The 15,997-nt window shown below is 42.9% G+C and overlaps 6 protein-coding genes across 6 annotated transcripts; 2 read left to right on the forward strand and 4 right to left on the reverse strand. All coding sequences in view use genetic code 12, as the record gives it.

The window, feature by feature from the left end:
- Window positions 1–10: 10 nt before the first annotated feature.
- On the reverse strand, window positions 11–1,213 carry PGUG_01332 (exopolyphosphatase; the record flags this gene model as incomplete). The annotated part of the gene is made up of 1 exon (XM_001485611.1): window positions 11–1,213. The coding sequence occupies one exon, from the start codon at window positions 1,211–1,213 to the stop codon at window positions 11–13; it is 1,203 nt and encodes a 400-aa protein (XP_001485661.2).
- A 62-nt stretch (window positions 1,214–1,275) lies between these two features.
- PMT4 (dolichyl-phosphate-mannose-protein mannosyltransferase) lies at window positions 1,276–3,504 on the reverse strand (the record flags this gene model as incomplete). Its single annotated transcript, XM_001485612.1, has 1 exon — window positions 1,276–3,504. The coding sequence occupies one exon, from the start codon at window positions 3,502–3,504 to the stop codon at window positions 1,276–1,278; it is 2,229 nt and encodes a 742-aa protein (XP_001485662.2).
- A 163-nt stretch (window positions 3,505–3,667) lies between these two features.
- Window positions 3,668–6,619, reverse strand: PGUG_01334 (uncharacterized protein; the record flags this gene model as incomplete). The annotated part of the gene is made up of 1 exon (XM_001485613.1): window positions 3,668–6,619. One exon carries the CDS (start codon window positions 6,617–6,619, stop codon window positions 3,668–3,670), a length of 2,952 nt encoding a protein of 983 aa, XP_001485663.2.
- A 78-nt stretch (window positions 6,620–6,697) lies between these two features.
- On the forward strand, window positions 6,698–7,621 carry PGUG_01335 (uncharacterized protein; the record flags this gene model as incomplete). Its single annotated transcript, XM_001485614.1, has 1 exon — window positions 6,698–7,621. One exon carries the CDS (start codon window positions 6,698–6,700, stop codon window positions 7,619–7,621), a length of 924 nt encoding a protein of 307 aa, XP_001485664.2.
- Window positions 7,622–7,745: 124 nt separating this feature from the next.
- PGUG_01336 (uncharacterized protein) lies at window positions 7,746–9,470 on the forward strand (the record flags this gene model as incomplete). The annotated part of the gene is made up of 1 exon (XM_001485615.1): window positions 7,746–9,470. The coding sequence occupies one exon, from the start codon at window positions 7,746–7,748 to the stop codon at window positions 9,468–9,470; it is 1,725 nt and encodes a 574-aa protein (XP_001485665.2).
- Window positions 9,471–10,476: 1,006 nt separating this feature from the next.
- PGUG_01337 (uncharacterized protein) lies at window positions 10,477–15,423 on the reverse strand (the record flags this gene model as incomplete). Its single annotated transcript, XM_001485616.1, has 1 exon — window positions 10,477–15,423. The coding sequence occupies one exon, from the start codon at window positions 15,421–15,423 to the stop codon at window positions 10,477–10,479; it is 4,947 nt and encodes a 1,648-aa protein (XP_001485666.2).
- Window positions 15,424–15,997: the final 574 nt, after the last annotated feature.

A 15,997-nucleotide genomic window follows, 5' to 3' on the forward strand; every position in this document is an offset into this window, starting at 1 on the left:
AACTAAGAACTCAAAACTTGGATTCCAATATGTCCTTGACGATAGGTACCACCTGTTTTCGAGATGCCTGAACATTTCCTTGGTTAAATAAAAATAAATTGGAGACAGACAGTAACTTCTTTGCAAAACTTTCGTAGTCGTAGATTTTATCATTTAAGCTCAAAGCTTGATGAGCCAACGTTCCAATCTCCTTCAAATCACCAGCTCTTGGTGCATCCAGTTTGAAGTAGTAGGAGAATTCTCTGGTGTACTCATTATTAGTCTTTTTGGTATATGAAGTGGTTATCACTAACATGTCCAATTTGTGGTAATTTATTGTTCGAAGCAAAGCCTCCTCAATATCATTACCGGAGAACTTGTTGAAGATCCACAGGTACAGTTTTCCAAGAGAACTAAATCCCACACGAAGACCATTGAAGGTGAATTGCTTGTAATCTTTGCGCAATATGTCAAAGAAAGAAAGACCACTCAAATCCTTTTTGGCGGTTTTCAATGTGTCATAGTAAGTCAGCATCAACGACTCAGTGGAAACATCACTGGCTGCCCGTGTAAGTTGGGTCATATTTGTGGAAATATGTGAGTCTTGAAGGAGCATTATGTATCTAGAAAAGGCAACCGAATCCTCCATTTCCACCTTCTGTGTCATATTACTCGTATCGATTAAAAGTGGTCCTAATAAAAGTCCACACACATCCGAGGTCTCAAAGATTGTCTTATCCTTGAGGTTCGTATAGAAGTAGTTGAATACTAGTGAAGAGCACGAACCACTCTTTGTGATAATTCTTGGGTCAGCATCTTTAGCCACGTTTTCGTCTTCATGGTGATCGATAATTGTATCGATTTGTAGTTTGTTTTCGTCGGCATACTTGTGAAATATATCGCCTTGAATATTGCAATGATCTACTAGTGTCAAGTGTACCTTTTCCGACTTTTCACTCAATCTTTCAAAGTCTTCAATGAAGAAAAGAAGATCCTGGCCAATCGAGTAGGTGCCAAGCAACAAGCTGATGTCTTTTCTCAACTTGAACTCTTCTCTAGTAATGTTGATTATAGGAACCACGGGTTCTGAGGGTGCCTGTTGAGCTTTAAAAAAAGCTAAAGATAACGCACTTACAACGGAATCCATGTCTGCGGACTGGTTACCAGTCACAAACCTCAAGGGTTTCTCATTGATTTGGCGACGAAGGCCCGTCAAGAATTCTTTAACTAACATTAGATCGAAATTGAAAAATGAGATTTAATTGATAGTCGCGAAATTTTAATCTGTTCCTTCAACTATTTGGCGTAGTGTAATTTTATATCCAACCAGTTTCTCTTCTTCACCTCTTCCACCGGCAACGAAATATCACCATAGGTAATTGGGCGGAAATAGAAGAAAAACCAAGCAACGGCAACGGTGCAAATAGACACCAAAGTAATGATCTTCTTTTTGTCCACACCAGCTTGTTGAGCCCCCACTCTATTACTGGAGCAAATGAACTCTACTAGAGCTCCAGAGAACAATGCAGCTATCAAGTGTGCAGGGAGGTAGTGGTGCAAGAACTTTTGTCTGTTCATCAAAAAGAATGGCAAATAATGGGCGGCCCATCCAGCGAAAAGAAACCCTAAAGAGTTGTACAATCTGGATCTGGCTTTATCGTGTAACAAGTAAATGCCACGACGGCGAGTCAATTGGTCGGCCAACAAGATCCCGACGTATATAGCAAGGAAGGCCACTTCTAACCAGAATCCAATGACATTACCAATGAAGAAGATTTGCTTTCTTTGGTTGTTATCGTTCCAGAAAGAAACTCCCGATAAAGCCAAGGGCCAGGCATCTGGTTGCGATGCAAAAGGATGCTCCGAAGACAATTGGTTGTTGTGATAGAACATTAACCCTTGCAACTCCCACCATTTTTTCAAAAATGGAATTTTGCGAAGTTTCTTGGGAACGTATTCTCTTCTCTTGTCATCTTCAGGCATGTTGAAAATCTCGTCAAAAGTCCATGTGTTATCCATATCTTGAAGCTTTTTGTTTCCACTCACTTCCTGATGGCCGAAACCCCATTCTGGCAAAACTTCATCGTCATGGGTCCACATGGCCACGACGGTATCCACATGAATAACCTTCAAAGGAACCGCTTTTGTTTTCACCAACTTTCTCTTGTTCTTGCTGTTTGCTGTCGAGTGACGAAGCCTGAAAAGAGACTCGTTATAAGCCTGTGAGTACTTTTCATCATTATAAGTAATGGTGAACTCTTCGTTGGTCGACTTCAAAGGAGATGCCACATCGTGGGTCAACAAGTATCCGCCGGTACCCACATGTTTCAAACGAATGACATCGTTGGTGTAAACCGCCTGGCCTTTTTTGACTTCAGTAGTAGGAATGATTTCCCATTGACTGTTAATATCAATTGCAGCTTCACCATCAACCACACATGTCACCTGCTGAGTGTTGGAAGAAATCCGTCCATCCTCGTACCTCAAAGGATAGTCTGCCAAGTGAGAATGTAAAAGGGCGCCCGTATCCTTGTGTTTGATCGACACCACATCATAGTAGTTGACCTGCTTGGCTAAGCGGGCCATCGGGGACTCGATCAAAGTTTCCTGGAACTCCGACGACATAAAGTTGTCTCCTGGTCCCGACTTGGTCAAGATGGAGAAGTGAACGTAGAACCAGAACAAGTAGATCATAAAGGGGAAAATAATCAAGCACCACAACCGAGCAAAGAAATGTTGTGCGAGTTTGACATTGGTCAATCCACGGCGGTAGTCGAGCAAAATCCACAATTCGTACAACACACCAATCCCAATAGTAACATAAGTCAAAACACCCACATATTTGGTTGAAATCACGCACGAGAGAGCAACACCTGTGGCTGTCAACCAAGACCACCATTTCTTGGTGAATGGAACCTTTCTGTAAGTCACAAAGTTAAAGTAGCAGAAAATTGTCACGGCAACACTCAAGTTGAGTGTAGCATCTAAGAGAATGAGTCTCGAATCGGTGATGTGAGCATTGTCAAAACACACCAACACGGCTGCAAACGTACACGCAGGTACCGAGTAGCCCACAGTCTTCAAGCTTAGAAACATCACTGGTACGGTCAATGTTCCCTGGATGGCCAGAAATGCTCGATAGGCAATATATGGCACGTTGTTTTTCACGTAGTCGTCACCGATGTTTTCAAACTTGAACGCACCATCATAGCCAACAATCCATCCGACTGCAGCAATAAGCAACTTGGCAAATGGTGGATGCAAATCAAAGAAATAGGTTCTTTCCAAGTAATACGAGGCAAACTTTCCAAAATGAACCTCGTCGAACACCACCATGGGTGGGTTGGAGATTTTGGTGAAACGAGTGTAAATTGCAAAAACCGTCACCAACGCGAGTGCAAGGTAGTACTTGTGTTCCGGATCTGCAGCTTTGACAGCGACCGGATTATGGACTTTCGGTTCTTCACTTGCAGCTGCAGACGCAGCCGAACCGGTTTTCTTTCCCCGTCTCCGTAGCTCAGACATTGAAGCAGCAACTTGTACAAGTGTTGAAATCTGCGATCGTGGAATTCGTGGCTTGTTCGCGGTGTATGGAGTTAGTAAATAAATGTGTGCCTTACATCGCGTTCCATTGTTTGCAAATCTGTCAATTACGTAGAAGTAAATCCTATTATGTAGTGTGGCTATGTTACATTTTCATTTTAGACCTCTTTTGTAATCCCCCACGTCCCTTGATTATGGGGGTCGTAGGCAGGGTGAAAACACTTGTGGAACTGTTATAACGACTCGTTGGAGGCTTCTGCTGAGGGTACGAGTCTCGGTGACTTGCAGATGATTGCGACTCCAACGATGAGTTAGACCGGTCTCGGGGCACTCCATGGCCACGAGTGTCTATTCCCTCGCCCACAAGATCTGCGGCTCCGCGCTCGTGACGTCGGTATGCAAAAGGATCAATTGTTCTGTCATTGGCCCTGTAGGTTCCAATAGGTATGGCGTCGGTGACTTCGGCGGTTGCTGGAATGGTGATTGGTTTCAGCGACGACAACTGCTTGATTCGCGAGTTCCGTTCATCAAGGAGCCCTTCGTATCTAAGAATAACCGCAGAAAGCTCTTGTATCTTTTTTTCGTATTGTAAGGAATACTTTCCAACACTTTCGCTGAGCGCTTGCTTCGATGTAGCGAGACGTGCTTCATAGCTTTTCACCTGTGTGTCGAGCGTCTGCTTGAGTTCAACAAGGTCGCTTGTTAGCTTGCCGTTGAGATCTTTGGACACTTCGAGTTCAGTTTGAAGCTCAAATATACGCTTCTCTTTTTCTGAACTAGCAATGTTCACCGGTGTGCCGTCTTCACTAGGAGGCTCAAACTCAATTGGCTTTTCTTTCGGTACGTCGCTGACCTTCCTCTCTTCAAGCTGTCTCTTTAACTCAGCTATTTCCGCCTCTCGCTTTGGAACGATGCTGCTAAATGTGTCGTCGACATTGTTCTGTAGAAAGGAATACGTCTTTTCAAGGTCCTTCAATTTGCGTTCAAGCTCAGATTTCTCGAGTCCTAGAACTTCAAGCTGGTCAACAAGAGCCTTGACATCAACGTTGTTCGCTTGTGATGGTGACTCCTTCTTGTCAGAGACAACTTTGGGCATCTCCTCCAAATTTGACAGCTCTTTGATGTACGTGTCACGCTGAAGCTGGTTCAATTTGAGTCTCATGTCGATGTATTGCATTGTTGTAACATGCCTCATGTAATTGCTGAACTCGAGTTCGTTCGCTAAAATTGTCAATTCTCGATGGTAGAAACCTCTTCCTCCTTCATCGACCGAACCTAAATGCTCTTTGGATTCACTGGATTCAGCCTTCACCACACTCTGCACAGCTTTGGTTTCAATAGATGTAGTAGCTGACGACGTTGGGCGCTGAATTTGTAGTGATCCCTGGTCGTTTGGAGCGTACATCTTCTCGTGTGTATCATAAAGTTCTTCGAGGTAACCTTTGGAAGTTACTTTTTCCAGTTCCTCGGTGGGCTTTTCTTCAAAACTGGTTTCTCTGAACTCTACACCGCTTGCTTTTCGTCTTAGCGAGTTTTCAAGAACGATTTTCTGTGCAAGTCCGTCCTTCACTGTCATCGATAGAAAGCCAGCAGAAGAGTTCTTTCTTGACGCCAAGTGAGAATCTTCAAGGCTTGCCATGGATCCATTGCTGCTGATAAGTTTGATATCTGCATCCAGCCAGCTGAATGGGATATCGAACACCAATCCAGCATTGAGCTTATAGCATGCAAGAGACAAGCTGGTTGGTGTTCGCTCTGCTTTGAACCACCCAACAGGGTTCGCAAGTTCCAGTTCAAGGTCTGTAGGTGAAGGGCTCTTGTAGTCGACAAACACGGGGTGCAATTTGAAGGCCTGAAGCTGGTCGTTGTAGAGATTTTGAATCACTTTATTCCCTTTTGTGAAATCTAGAATATAGTCCAAGTGAGCGACAGTGGTTATTTGCGGAGGAAACTTGGAAATGTACAGTTCGGGATCCTTGCAAAAGTTGCAGAAATTATACGGCACTAATCCGTAGAGTAGTGTAGCAAGATGCTGTATGTTTGCTGTAGAAGGGCCACGCCCTAGTTTGCGGGTGACATATTCCTGTTGACTATGGGAGACATCGATTTCAGCGGCATTCCAGGTGATTGAGTAGGTTTCCCAGAAAGTTCCTGGAACTTGCGGAACATGAGCTTTGGAGCCCCAAACGGTAAGTCTTAAGAAAGCCACGAAAAGATCAGATATCAAGAGTTGCGAAGGCTCGTGCAATGCAACGTGGGGGATGGCCATGAAGGCACAGTTGAGGGCCGCTTCGGCTATGTACATGTTATTGTCGAACAAGAGCGATTTGAACAAACTCGTTATCAAACTGCTACCAGAAATGGGAAGAATGTGGTTTCTGCTACTCTCAAGGAACTGAGAGAGAAACAGTAGAATGTCTAGTCGCTCACTGGGGTATCGAAACTGGGCATCGAGCATTGCAAACAAGTCTAGTGGATGTCGAGCGCCATATTTGAGGAGGAAGATGGCACAATTTTTTCTCATGAAACGTTGTCGTTCAAGCTGCATTTGGCTATTTTCCTCTCTCTTGATAGTAGTGGATACACTGGCCCTTCCCAAGTAGATATTGAGTATGTGGTTCATGATTTTGAGTGCTCGTTGACGTCTTGCAGCTTCGAGAGCGGTGTCATTGGAAGAGACATATACGTCCTCCGAGTTACTGAGCTTGATTACAAGGTCCTGGATCATTTCTGTGAACTTCAAGTCGACGCCTGCGCTGTCCAAGGCCGTGGGTAAATATGTCTTGAGCCAAAGCATAGATGCATCCTCCAACAAGATGGGAACAAATTGAATCAAAACATTCAAAAAGAACGTTTGAGTCTTGAGACCAGAATGCGGCTCTATGAAGGTGTTGTAGACACGGAGGAGATGGTCATTGACGTTAATTGTCTGTTTTATCGAATGAAGGGTATCGTGCTTGTGGAGAAATGCTCTGATCGCCTCACAGAGAAGAGCGACGTCGGGATCGTCCTGGGCATTTTCGTGGTCTAAAATGTCCTCTAGGCGCCCGAACACAGTATCAAGACATCGTAGGAGGTCCCTCGATGACCCCAGCATCTATTACAGGACGAACAAGATATTGGTACGAGGTTGAATGATTTATGATTTTCAAATCGCGCGACAATTTAATTAGAGATGAGCCTACTTGATGTGATTGAGAAGGTGGATACGTTTCCATACGACCATATCCCGGAACACTATTACCATTTCCTAGCACACGATGGAGTCTGCATAGGATACATGACCAAAGATATGGCACTTATGTTTGATGGTGAGCCAGAATTTTCTGTTGATAACGGGGCCAAGACGGTAGCCATGGGTAGCCATTTGACCACAATTGAAGCTCGAAATGAGGTTTGTAGCTCAATTGCTTCCCGCTGGCGTCACCTCCCTCAATTCTCTTTGTCGTTGGATAAAGGCTGGCGTGACGAATTGTACACTGTGTATAACCCTCTGTCCACCCCATACATGCTTGTCGAGAGAGCATTTCTGGTTTTGTTGGGAATAGTCACATACGGTGTCCATATCAATGGGTATGTTCCAGCAAGCAAGAGCAAAGATGGAAAACTCAAGATGTGGATTCCTCGGCGTTCGCCGACTAAATCGACTTTTCCAGGAATGCTCGATAATACCGTTGCGGGAGGACTTGGATATCCGTACGGAATAAACCACACGGTGACCAAAGAATGTCAGGAAGAAGCGGGGTTGGATGCTGAATTTGTCAAGCTGCACATAAAACCTACCGGAGTCGTTCTGTATATGATACAGCCTCATGGCCCTGAGCACCAAGTCCAACCTGAAGTTGAATACACTTTTGACCTCGAGTTCGACGACGAAACTTCTGTGGTGCCTCACCCCGAGGACGGCGAAGCCGAATACTTTCTGCTTATGACTCTTGATGAGTTGCTACCCAAAGTTTTAGCTGGAGAATTCAAGCCCAATTGTGGCTTAATCATTGTGGATTTTTTGATCAGACACGGCTTAGTGGGGCCAGAAACACCTGGCTACGCCGAGATCGTCAGCAGGTGCCACAGACGCTTTCCTTTTCCCACTTTGTGAAACTTTGACTGTTATTGGTTAATGGCTGCAACAAGCTAAAATTGTAATAAAATAATGTATGAAATAGTGTATATTTTGACTATCTAACCACAAAATATTGTAATTGGCGCCAATTCAAGTAGATATGAATCCTTTCACGAGATCTCGTAACATAATTTATTCTTTTCCTTCACCTCTCTCTTGCCGGTTGCTCGCTCTTATCGCGATTTTCAAATTTGATCTCACATTCATGTCAACCACATCAATGCCTCTGCTACAACAGGCTGCCTATTCTATACGCACCAGTATTAGCAAGCAGCTTCACCTAGATGACAAGATTACCAAGAACGAGTTTACGTCCAAAATCGAACTTCTACAAGACATAACGTTCAATCTTAGCTCTCTTCTTCAGCACAATCCACATGAAACTTCCGTTTGGATCGACCTTTTAACCGTTTTTCTGGACCATTTAGTGGTATACAAGCAACATTATCGATCCTTGGTCCTCTCCAAAAAGCAAGAATGGACTATATATCCTATAGAGAATCGGATCTCGAAAGTATTTGGAGTATTTGGCCGCTTAGTGCTGACGCTTTTAGGTCTACAAATCACTAGGATCTCAATTGATGTTGAGGAGTTACTTTGCAACACATATTCGCTTGCTGAAGTCGAATATATTGGTGAAGTTCAGTATTTCAATAATACTGAAACTTTGGTATCTCAAAGCACCCTGGTCGTATTAGCGATGAAGAGCCAAGAACTGCCTTCCACTTATATTCGAATTCTTACCGGCTACCTCAGATGTGCTTACATTGCAGGGCTTTCTCATTATACAACCGATATCTTGAAAGCAACATCTCCTCTTGAAGTTATACCATTGATCGAAGAGTCCTCGATCGAATATTCCGTGATAAATGACTTTTTCAAGTATTCAGCATTCAATCTAGTCACCAACTCGGTGCGAGGAAACAGTATTGAAGACAAGTATAACCTCCATGCCGATCTCTTCTTCAGAGTGTTGTTGAATCTCCCCAATCTTAAACTCCTGGTGTTCCACAAATACAACTTTAACGAAGAATCTGCCGAGTCTGCTGTGTGGCCCGAGCCTGCAACACCACGAGATCCTGCTTTCGTAGCGGATGATCCGTTGGTTCGTCGTCAAGAAATCTCCTTCATGTATATTCTAAACTACTTGCTATCGCTCACCGATATGCTGCAGTTGGTCGATCCAGATGGCTATTACGAACGTGAGCTTCAGTTCTTGTCTCTGTCGCTTACATGGAGAAACACAAAAGATATACGAAATGCTTCGAGATCAGGAAGTACCCATTCGGAAGCACTGCTCTATATGGAACCTCGAGACGATGAGGCAGAAGCACCAGCGAATATGACGGCTGCAAGCCATCCTAGTTTGAGCTCAATGATCCTTCATGGAACATATTCACAGATCAACATAATGGTGTGCCAGATATTCAACAACCTCAAAAAACCAACGCTCAACATTCCTTTTGTCCTCAAGGCGTATAATTTGTCCAAGGACAGCGAATTGCACTACAATGTATCGCTCATAGACCCAGAGAAATTTCCCGGAAAAATAGCCTATGCCTCGGTGCTAGATAAGATAGTACGTTTGTTACATGTTCTTTCGGCTCAATTTCTTGTCGACAGAACTGGTTTGGATGCTATACCAACGGGCCTTGTGGATTCAATGTCTTTACAGCAAATTGACACGACTATAAAACCGTTAATGGCTCGCTATGAGAGCCAAAGTGCAAAAACAAGTGACTTGAAATCACGCAAAGGAAAAACTCTAGCATTGGCACAATCCATACAGATGCTAGACGAAATCTCAGCCAGACTCGATGTGTGAAAATATATTGAATGGTATTACGTATATTTGCAACCTTACGTTATATATTTTGCAACTTACGCGAATAAATTCATCAACCAAATGTTTCAACATGGGTGTGTCTGAAATCTTTCGGTCGTTACGCCACGATATCAACACGGAGTAAGTAATGCATCTTGGTGATGTATCTCTTTCGTGGCATAAATCTAACTCAGCACTGAAAATGCAAGGGTTATTGCGGATGTCGAAGAACAATTGAATAGTCGCCATTCTGACACCCATTTTCAACTCTCGGAAATGTTGAAGTTGACGCCGCTCCAGCTCTGGAATGGATACTTTACGTGCTTCGACCCAGACCTGTTTCTGGAAGACGACATCTTCTCATATCCTGAGGTAGAAAAGCTGGCGCTAGAGGACGAGGACGAGGACTCGATTCTCCGGAAAATTCGTGAAGACTTCAAAGAGATAAAACAAAGCATAGACAGCTTGAATTGTACCTCTGGTGCCAAGGAGCGGTTAACGAACAAGCTCAAGGAAGATACTTATTTCTTTTTGTTGGCCAGTCGCTACTTCAATTCGGTTGCATACCATTTCAAGACCCGTGACCTATTTGTTCCTTTGAAGGTCCCGGCATGTACCACGCTCAAAGAACATGAAGCTGGGTATAGGTATAACGCCGCTGGTATCGTAATGAAGCCGAATGAAATAGATGAGATCTTGGGAGAGAAAGCTTTCGCGTACTCCCCATATTTGTCGGCCCTACTTGAACTCTCAGAAATGTTAGTTGATTACACTACAAACATTATCATCAAACTTTCCACGGATTCAGATGGGGATGATGATTTAGTCAAGGGTCAGTACAGCTTGGCGTTGTTGAATTTCAGTCTTTTATCCCACTTGCAAAACGGGTTCCAAATGTTGGATCTTAAGAACGACGGCATCAGAAGAAAGTACGATAAACTCAAATACAGCGTGAAAAAAATCAACGGTATCGTATACGATTTATCTTTGAGGAGGCTTTTCCCATTCAAGGCGGAAGTGACAGATCGTTAACAACGCCATTATCAAGCTTTACTCTTTTTGTTTCTGGTAATTCGTCGTCGTTGAGTCTTTTGCTGCTTTCTCCGTTGCTGCATGTGTTATCGATAGCTGTATCCTGATTAAAAACTATTTTGTCGCCAATGAGTCCTTCCATTTTACCAAAGACCATTTTATTCCCAATCATCTTGGGTGCGTGTGTTGGAGGTGGTGAACTTGTAACTTCATTCTCATTCAGCTTGAATGGAAATTTGCACTCGTATATGTCTGGCCACTCCAACTTGAGAAACTTGGCGTATATATCTGGATCTTCCTTCATAATAGCCTCATAGTTTGAACCTGATTTCTTAGCCAATTCGGTGAGCAACGGCAAGATTTCTTTCTTGGCCATTTTCTTGTTGGTCGGAGTATCCAGAGCTGTGATGACTTTGTCGAGTTCGTACTTGTCGTCGTAATATAAGTACATTATAATCAAGATTGCAATCAGCGTATCGTCAATAAGTGCAGTAGGACCAAAGCCAGTGTTGAGACGTTTGAGCTCAACAAAGTCATGATTCAAACAGAAGTATGGCTTTATGGCAGGAGGAACCCCCTCCGTGGTGATCTTATCAACAATAAACTTCATTTTTCCGGTGAATTTGTAGTAAATTGTGTACATGATGAACTTCTCCGTAAACTCCTGGGTTATACCACATCTTTCCCGTACAACTTGGCAGACCGACGAAGTTAGAATGTTCCAAGCTCCTAAGGTATTAATCATAATTGAATTTGACTTCTTCAACTTGGGCATCATGAAGAAGAGATTACTTAAATTCTTCGTCTTAATGGAGGTTTCCATGTAAAAACATGCATATTGATAAGTGTAGCAGAAGTGCTTTCCCGGACGTTCAAAGTCAGGCTTCCAGATCTGGACGAGAGACTTTCCGCTAGACTTCGGTGATATCATGCTACTCATCTCCTCGAGAGCTCCTTCGGCATCATTCTTGTAGTCTTTGAGAATTTTTGCAAGCCTATAGCGAGGTTTGTGCTGCCATCTTTTCTTATCTTGTGATATGATCTCTCGAAGACATCTTAATATGGTGTCATTGAAGTCTTCTTCAGAGTGAATGGCAGTTACATCCACTATTGGAAACTCCTCGTGAAGACATTTGGCTGCGTACTCAATGGTGATGCTATGGTCTTTCACATACTTAAAAAGAATTGAGCACAACTTATATCTGGGCTCAATAACACCATTATTGGCTTTGGTGACTGCTTCACAAGATGTAAGAAGTGTTTCGATAACGACTGTGGGATCCAGCTTGACTTTTCTTTGTACTTTGGATAGAATGTAGATGTTGCTCCACTCTCTGGGCGATGCACGTATTGCAAGGTGTAGAACCTGTTGAAGAATTTTGAGACATATTCTTCTACTTGCAATGCTCTCCCGCTCAACTGAAACAAATTCTCCACCTGATCCATCATTTACAAATCTGGGATTCTTGGTCACCTTGAAAGCATGCATGGACATTGGAGGCGTACAAGCATTGAACAATTCCTTCGAAAATGATTCCATGAGTTGACTCACCATAGGTTTGTAATCAAACCTATCAGATGTTCTTGCACACTGGTTTATTGCCATGAAGTAACAGAGTAATGACTTCCTCTGTAAGTTAGCCGGACCCACCTTCTTCTCGTCAGATTGTAGCTTATCGGCGGTCCAGGTTAATTCATCTTGAACAAAGTAGCCGTACACTTGACCAAGCAAGAACCAACTTTCTGCTCTCCATGGACAAAATAGTAAATCGTTTTGAAGAAGCGTAATGACATGCTCAAGTTCCACTGCTCTTATTTGCATCGACTTCTTTCTTATTTTATAGGTGGTGAAGATGATATTTCCCTGGAGAAAGTATAGTCCCAAGTCTGCCACTTGCTTTTTAGGACTTTCTGAATCGTCAGGACTTCTAAATGAAACGTCCATGAGTCCATGAAACGCATTTTTCATAAATCTTGGCGACAAACTTGTCGAATCCAAGAAAAACTCGAGCACTTCTTGTCCTTTTCTTGCATCGATATCGGTGTCTATATTCGGGTCGCCAATTTCCTCATACAACATATCAACAAGCGACCGAACATCAGACTTCATTGGATTGGAAATAGGATTCTTTTCGAAGCAAATAGGAAGAACAAATTTGATGATTGTCATTGCAGTATTCTTGTCAAACTTTTCGGTGCTCTTTGTGGCATGATCTTCGGGAGAGACGCCATTGATAGCTAAACTGCAATGGAATCTGCAGAGCAAAGTTTGGGCCACATCTTGACTGAATTTTTTTGGTCCAATTTCCAACAAAATGTCTTGAATAAGACGAAGGTATAAACCATTGGAGCAGTCACACATTCTCCTTCCTCCAAGCTGCTCATGGGTTAGAGCAACAAGATCTCTGATCATTTGAGGATCCGACGAAGATAATTCCAAATTCTTGACATAAATTATGAGTAAAGACTCCAACCTGACGATTGCATCTTTGAATGCATTATAAGCCTTTGGTGAGCTGATTTCGACTGAGCGTTTTCTGCTTGTGATCAAACTCGCTTCCTCGTGGAGAGAAAACATGTAAAAAAGCTCGAGAAGTTTGAAGTAACGCAAAAGTACATCGGGCGAAGCAGACGTCAATTTCCAGTTGCCGGTTTCCAACATTGTCACAAATTTGTTTAAAGAGGTTGCAAAGGAGCCAAGAACTCGCAAGAGCACAGTTTTTGCCGTACTCTCGCTTTCGTTGTACTTTTGCGACTTTAATGTGTTGATGATAGAATCTGAGTAAACCTCAAACCCATTCTGGAACCTTTCTAGTTGCCCGCCCTCTTCGTAGAACAGAAATAAAATGTCCCATAAGCTGAGGGACATGTCTACCGGAGAAGACCCCAAGAACATACGAAGTTTCAAGAGTACCTTCTGGTTCACGTCGCTTTCATTGGTGTTTTCCAAAAGTATAGCTTCCATGATCTTGATAGCTTCATTTGTATCTCCTCCAGATTTGGCACTCAATACCTTTGCAAACATTGATAGCACTGAGATAACAGTGAGTTCTGAATGAGGGCTGTCTTTTGTGAGCTCTGGAATGTTTGAAAAGTTACTGTATGATAGTTCAATAGGATGACCTAACAGCTCCAACAATCTGTTGAGCTCATCAATACTCTCAGATATAACATTGACGTCTTGCCAATTAGTTGTTCTCGATCTTTCATAGTGTATCATGGTCCATTTAAAGCGACAAATGCCTTTTAAAAAGTACAGGTGGGAATCAGGTTTAGGTGCTCCTATTCTTAGCAACTTTTCTTTGACAAAAACTTCCCATTTCAGGATCTTTACGCTCGTTCTGAGCAACTCAGTAGCGACAATGCTCAAATTTGACTTGTCGTTTTTAGAACCACCTTTTTTGAGACTCTGAGATATCAACTTGTTAATTTCCTTACGAGCAGATGAATATGAGTCAACTAGAAATTCAATGGTGCCCACACCCAAGAGGAAGTGAGCCTCTACTTCAGTAGACTTAGCGTCGGCTGCCTGAGATGAGTTAAGTTTCTCAAGAAGAAAATCACTGGTTTGAAGTACCCATTCTTTGGTAATTGAAACAAGCTCACCGGGCCAGGTGGAATCGCTCGTGAGACAAACGACTTTCGAGGCTTCTGAAGTGTTGTTTGCGAGATCTGGAACCAACAAATGAGCCAAAACCTTAACTTTAAAAGCTAAATAGTGGACATTTTTCTTGCTCCATTCCTCAAGAATTTCGCAAATCGTGCTTGATGATTCAAAAGTTTCTATCGTGGGTGCGTGAACAGAGCTGGTGTCTTTGCTACCAAACTTGTCCAATATGTCGAGAAGCTTGATTTTAGCATCGTCTTCTTCCTTTGCCAGCGATCTCAGTGTAGTTTCGTTACCAAATAATGCATCAGTGTAAGTTTTTCCGTGCCAGTCGTTTAAAGTGTCAATGAACTCATTCAAATATCCATCAGAATTGAGGAAAGTTTTTACTATATCACCCAGGTAAAGGTTGCTTTCGTCGAGATTGCAAGTTTGGGATAATAATTGGCTTAGTTTGGTGAAGAAGATGGAAGTTTCAACAAAAAAATCTTCTCGTAAATCGATGTCTTCAAGGTCGGCAACATTCTGCTGCTTGAACCTCTTTGAGGATCTCTGGATTTGTCTTTCTTCCTTTTCTTCTTTTCCTTCCTTCAATTCTTTCTCAGGTTCCTCTGCGACAGACTCCTGTTGAACTATAGGTGGTTCGTCAGTCGTTATTTCTGGCTCCTCGAGAGGCTCTGAAGCTTTAGTTTCAACCTCTTCGACTTCCTGGGACTCAATGGTGATTCTGTCCCATTGAGCGTCAGTGAGAAGGTATGGTTCCAAATTTTTTATTCGAGCCCTGGACACCTTCAGAGCCTTCTCTTTATCCATTCTTGATTTTGCGGCCTGATCTACTTGAAGAATCACATCTAGCCATGTAGTGCTCTTTCTCTTTATCTTGATTTCAAAGTCGGTGAGAGCTAGAGCCTTTGATATTTGAGACTGAAAATCATCACGAACCGGCGCAAGAAACAGCAACTCTTTGTCGAGGCCTGGAGGCTCGAAATCCACGTCATCGCCTGCGATGTGTTTAAGAAGTACTGAGTACATAGACTTGAGGTTGTCGTTGATGGATAGGGTTGTAATTATGTCGTCGCTCTCTGTTTCTCCGCTGAGAGCGTACTCAATTGAGTACCTTAAGAGTCTTTTGAGGCCCAAATATGCAAAGATTTTGTACATCACACATAGCAAGTTTTCATCGGGCTCTTGGTATACCACAGAAATCACCATATCGTCTATCATGGTGTAGAACATGTCTTTTATGCTTGGATCTAGCTCGCCATTGGCTGGTCCTGTTTGCTCCAGAGGTGTGTATATGCCGTTTTGTAGCATCTCCCAGTAGAGAAATGCTCTGTTTCGAAACACATGGTATCGTAAACTTTTCACACTTGGGGAAAGAAACGAAAGTTCATCGACCACCGTGTTGTCCCGACCATTCTGAACACCTCGAATCAACGATTCTTCTTCGTAATAATGGTTGGAGATGATTTCTAGCTTGAACAAGAGTTCATATTGGTTGGCTGCCTCCTTGAATTGGGATTTCCGTTGCAATTGGAGTGCTTTTTCAAAATCTTGGAGCGCCTGTTCGATTTGAAGTTCTCGAGTATGTTCTTCTTCAAGATCTTTTTTGGACGTTGCCGAGTCCTCAGAGAAGTTTAGCGGCACAAATGATGACTGGGTTAGTAGAAGAAGAGGAGGGGAGGGCTGTGGTGCACTATTTTATGAAACATACCATTATACCATGTACGATTTGCGAATTCGCGCGAGAGAAGAGAAGTCGAGTTGAGAAGATGATGGATGAGAAACTTGGTTATTTCAGTTAAAACTGATTTCTATTGAATGGTCACTACAATTGGCTCAATTATCTCATTAAGCATTCTCAGCTATTATCATCATCTATACATTA

This window comes from Meyerozyma guilliermondii, genomic scaffold (genome assembly GCF_000149425.1).
Source record: "Meyerozyma guilliermondii ATCC 6260 scaffold_2 genomic scaffold, whole genome shotgun sequence".
Taxonomy (NCBI): Eukaryota; Fungi; Ascomycota; class Pichiomycetes; order Serinales; family Debaryomycetaceae; genus Meyerozyma; species Meyerozyma guilliermondii.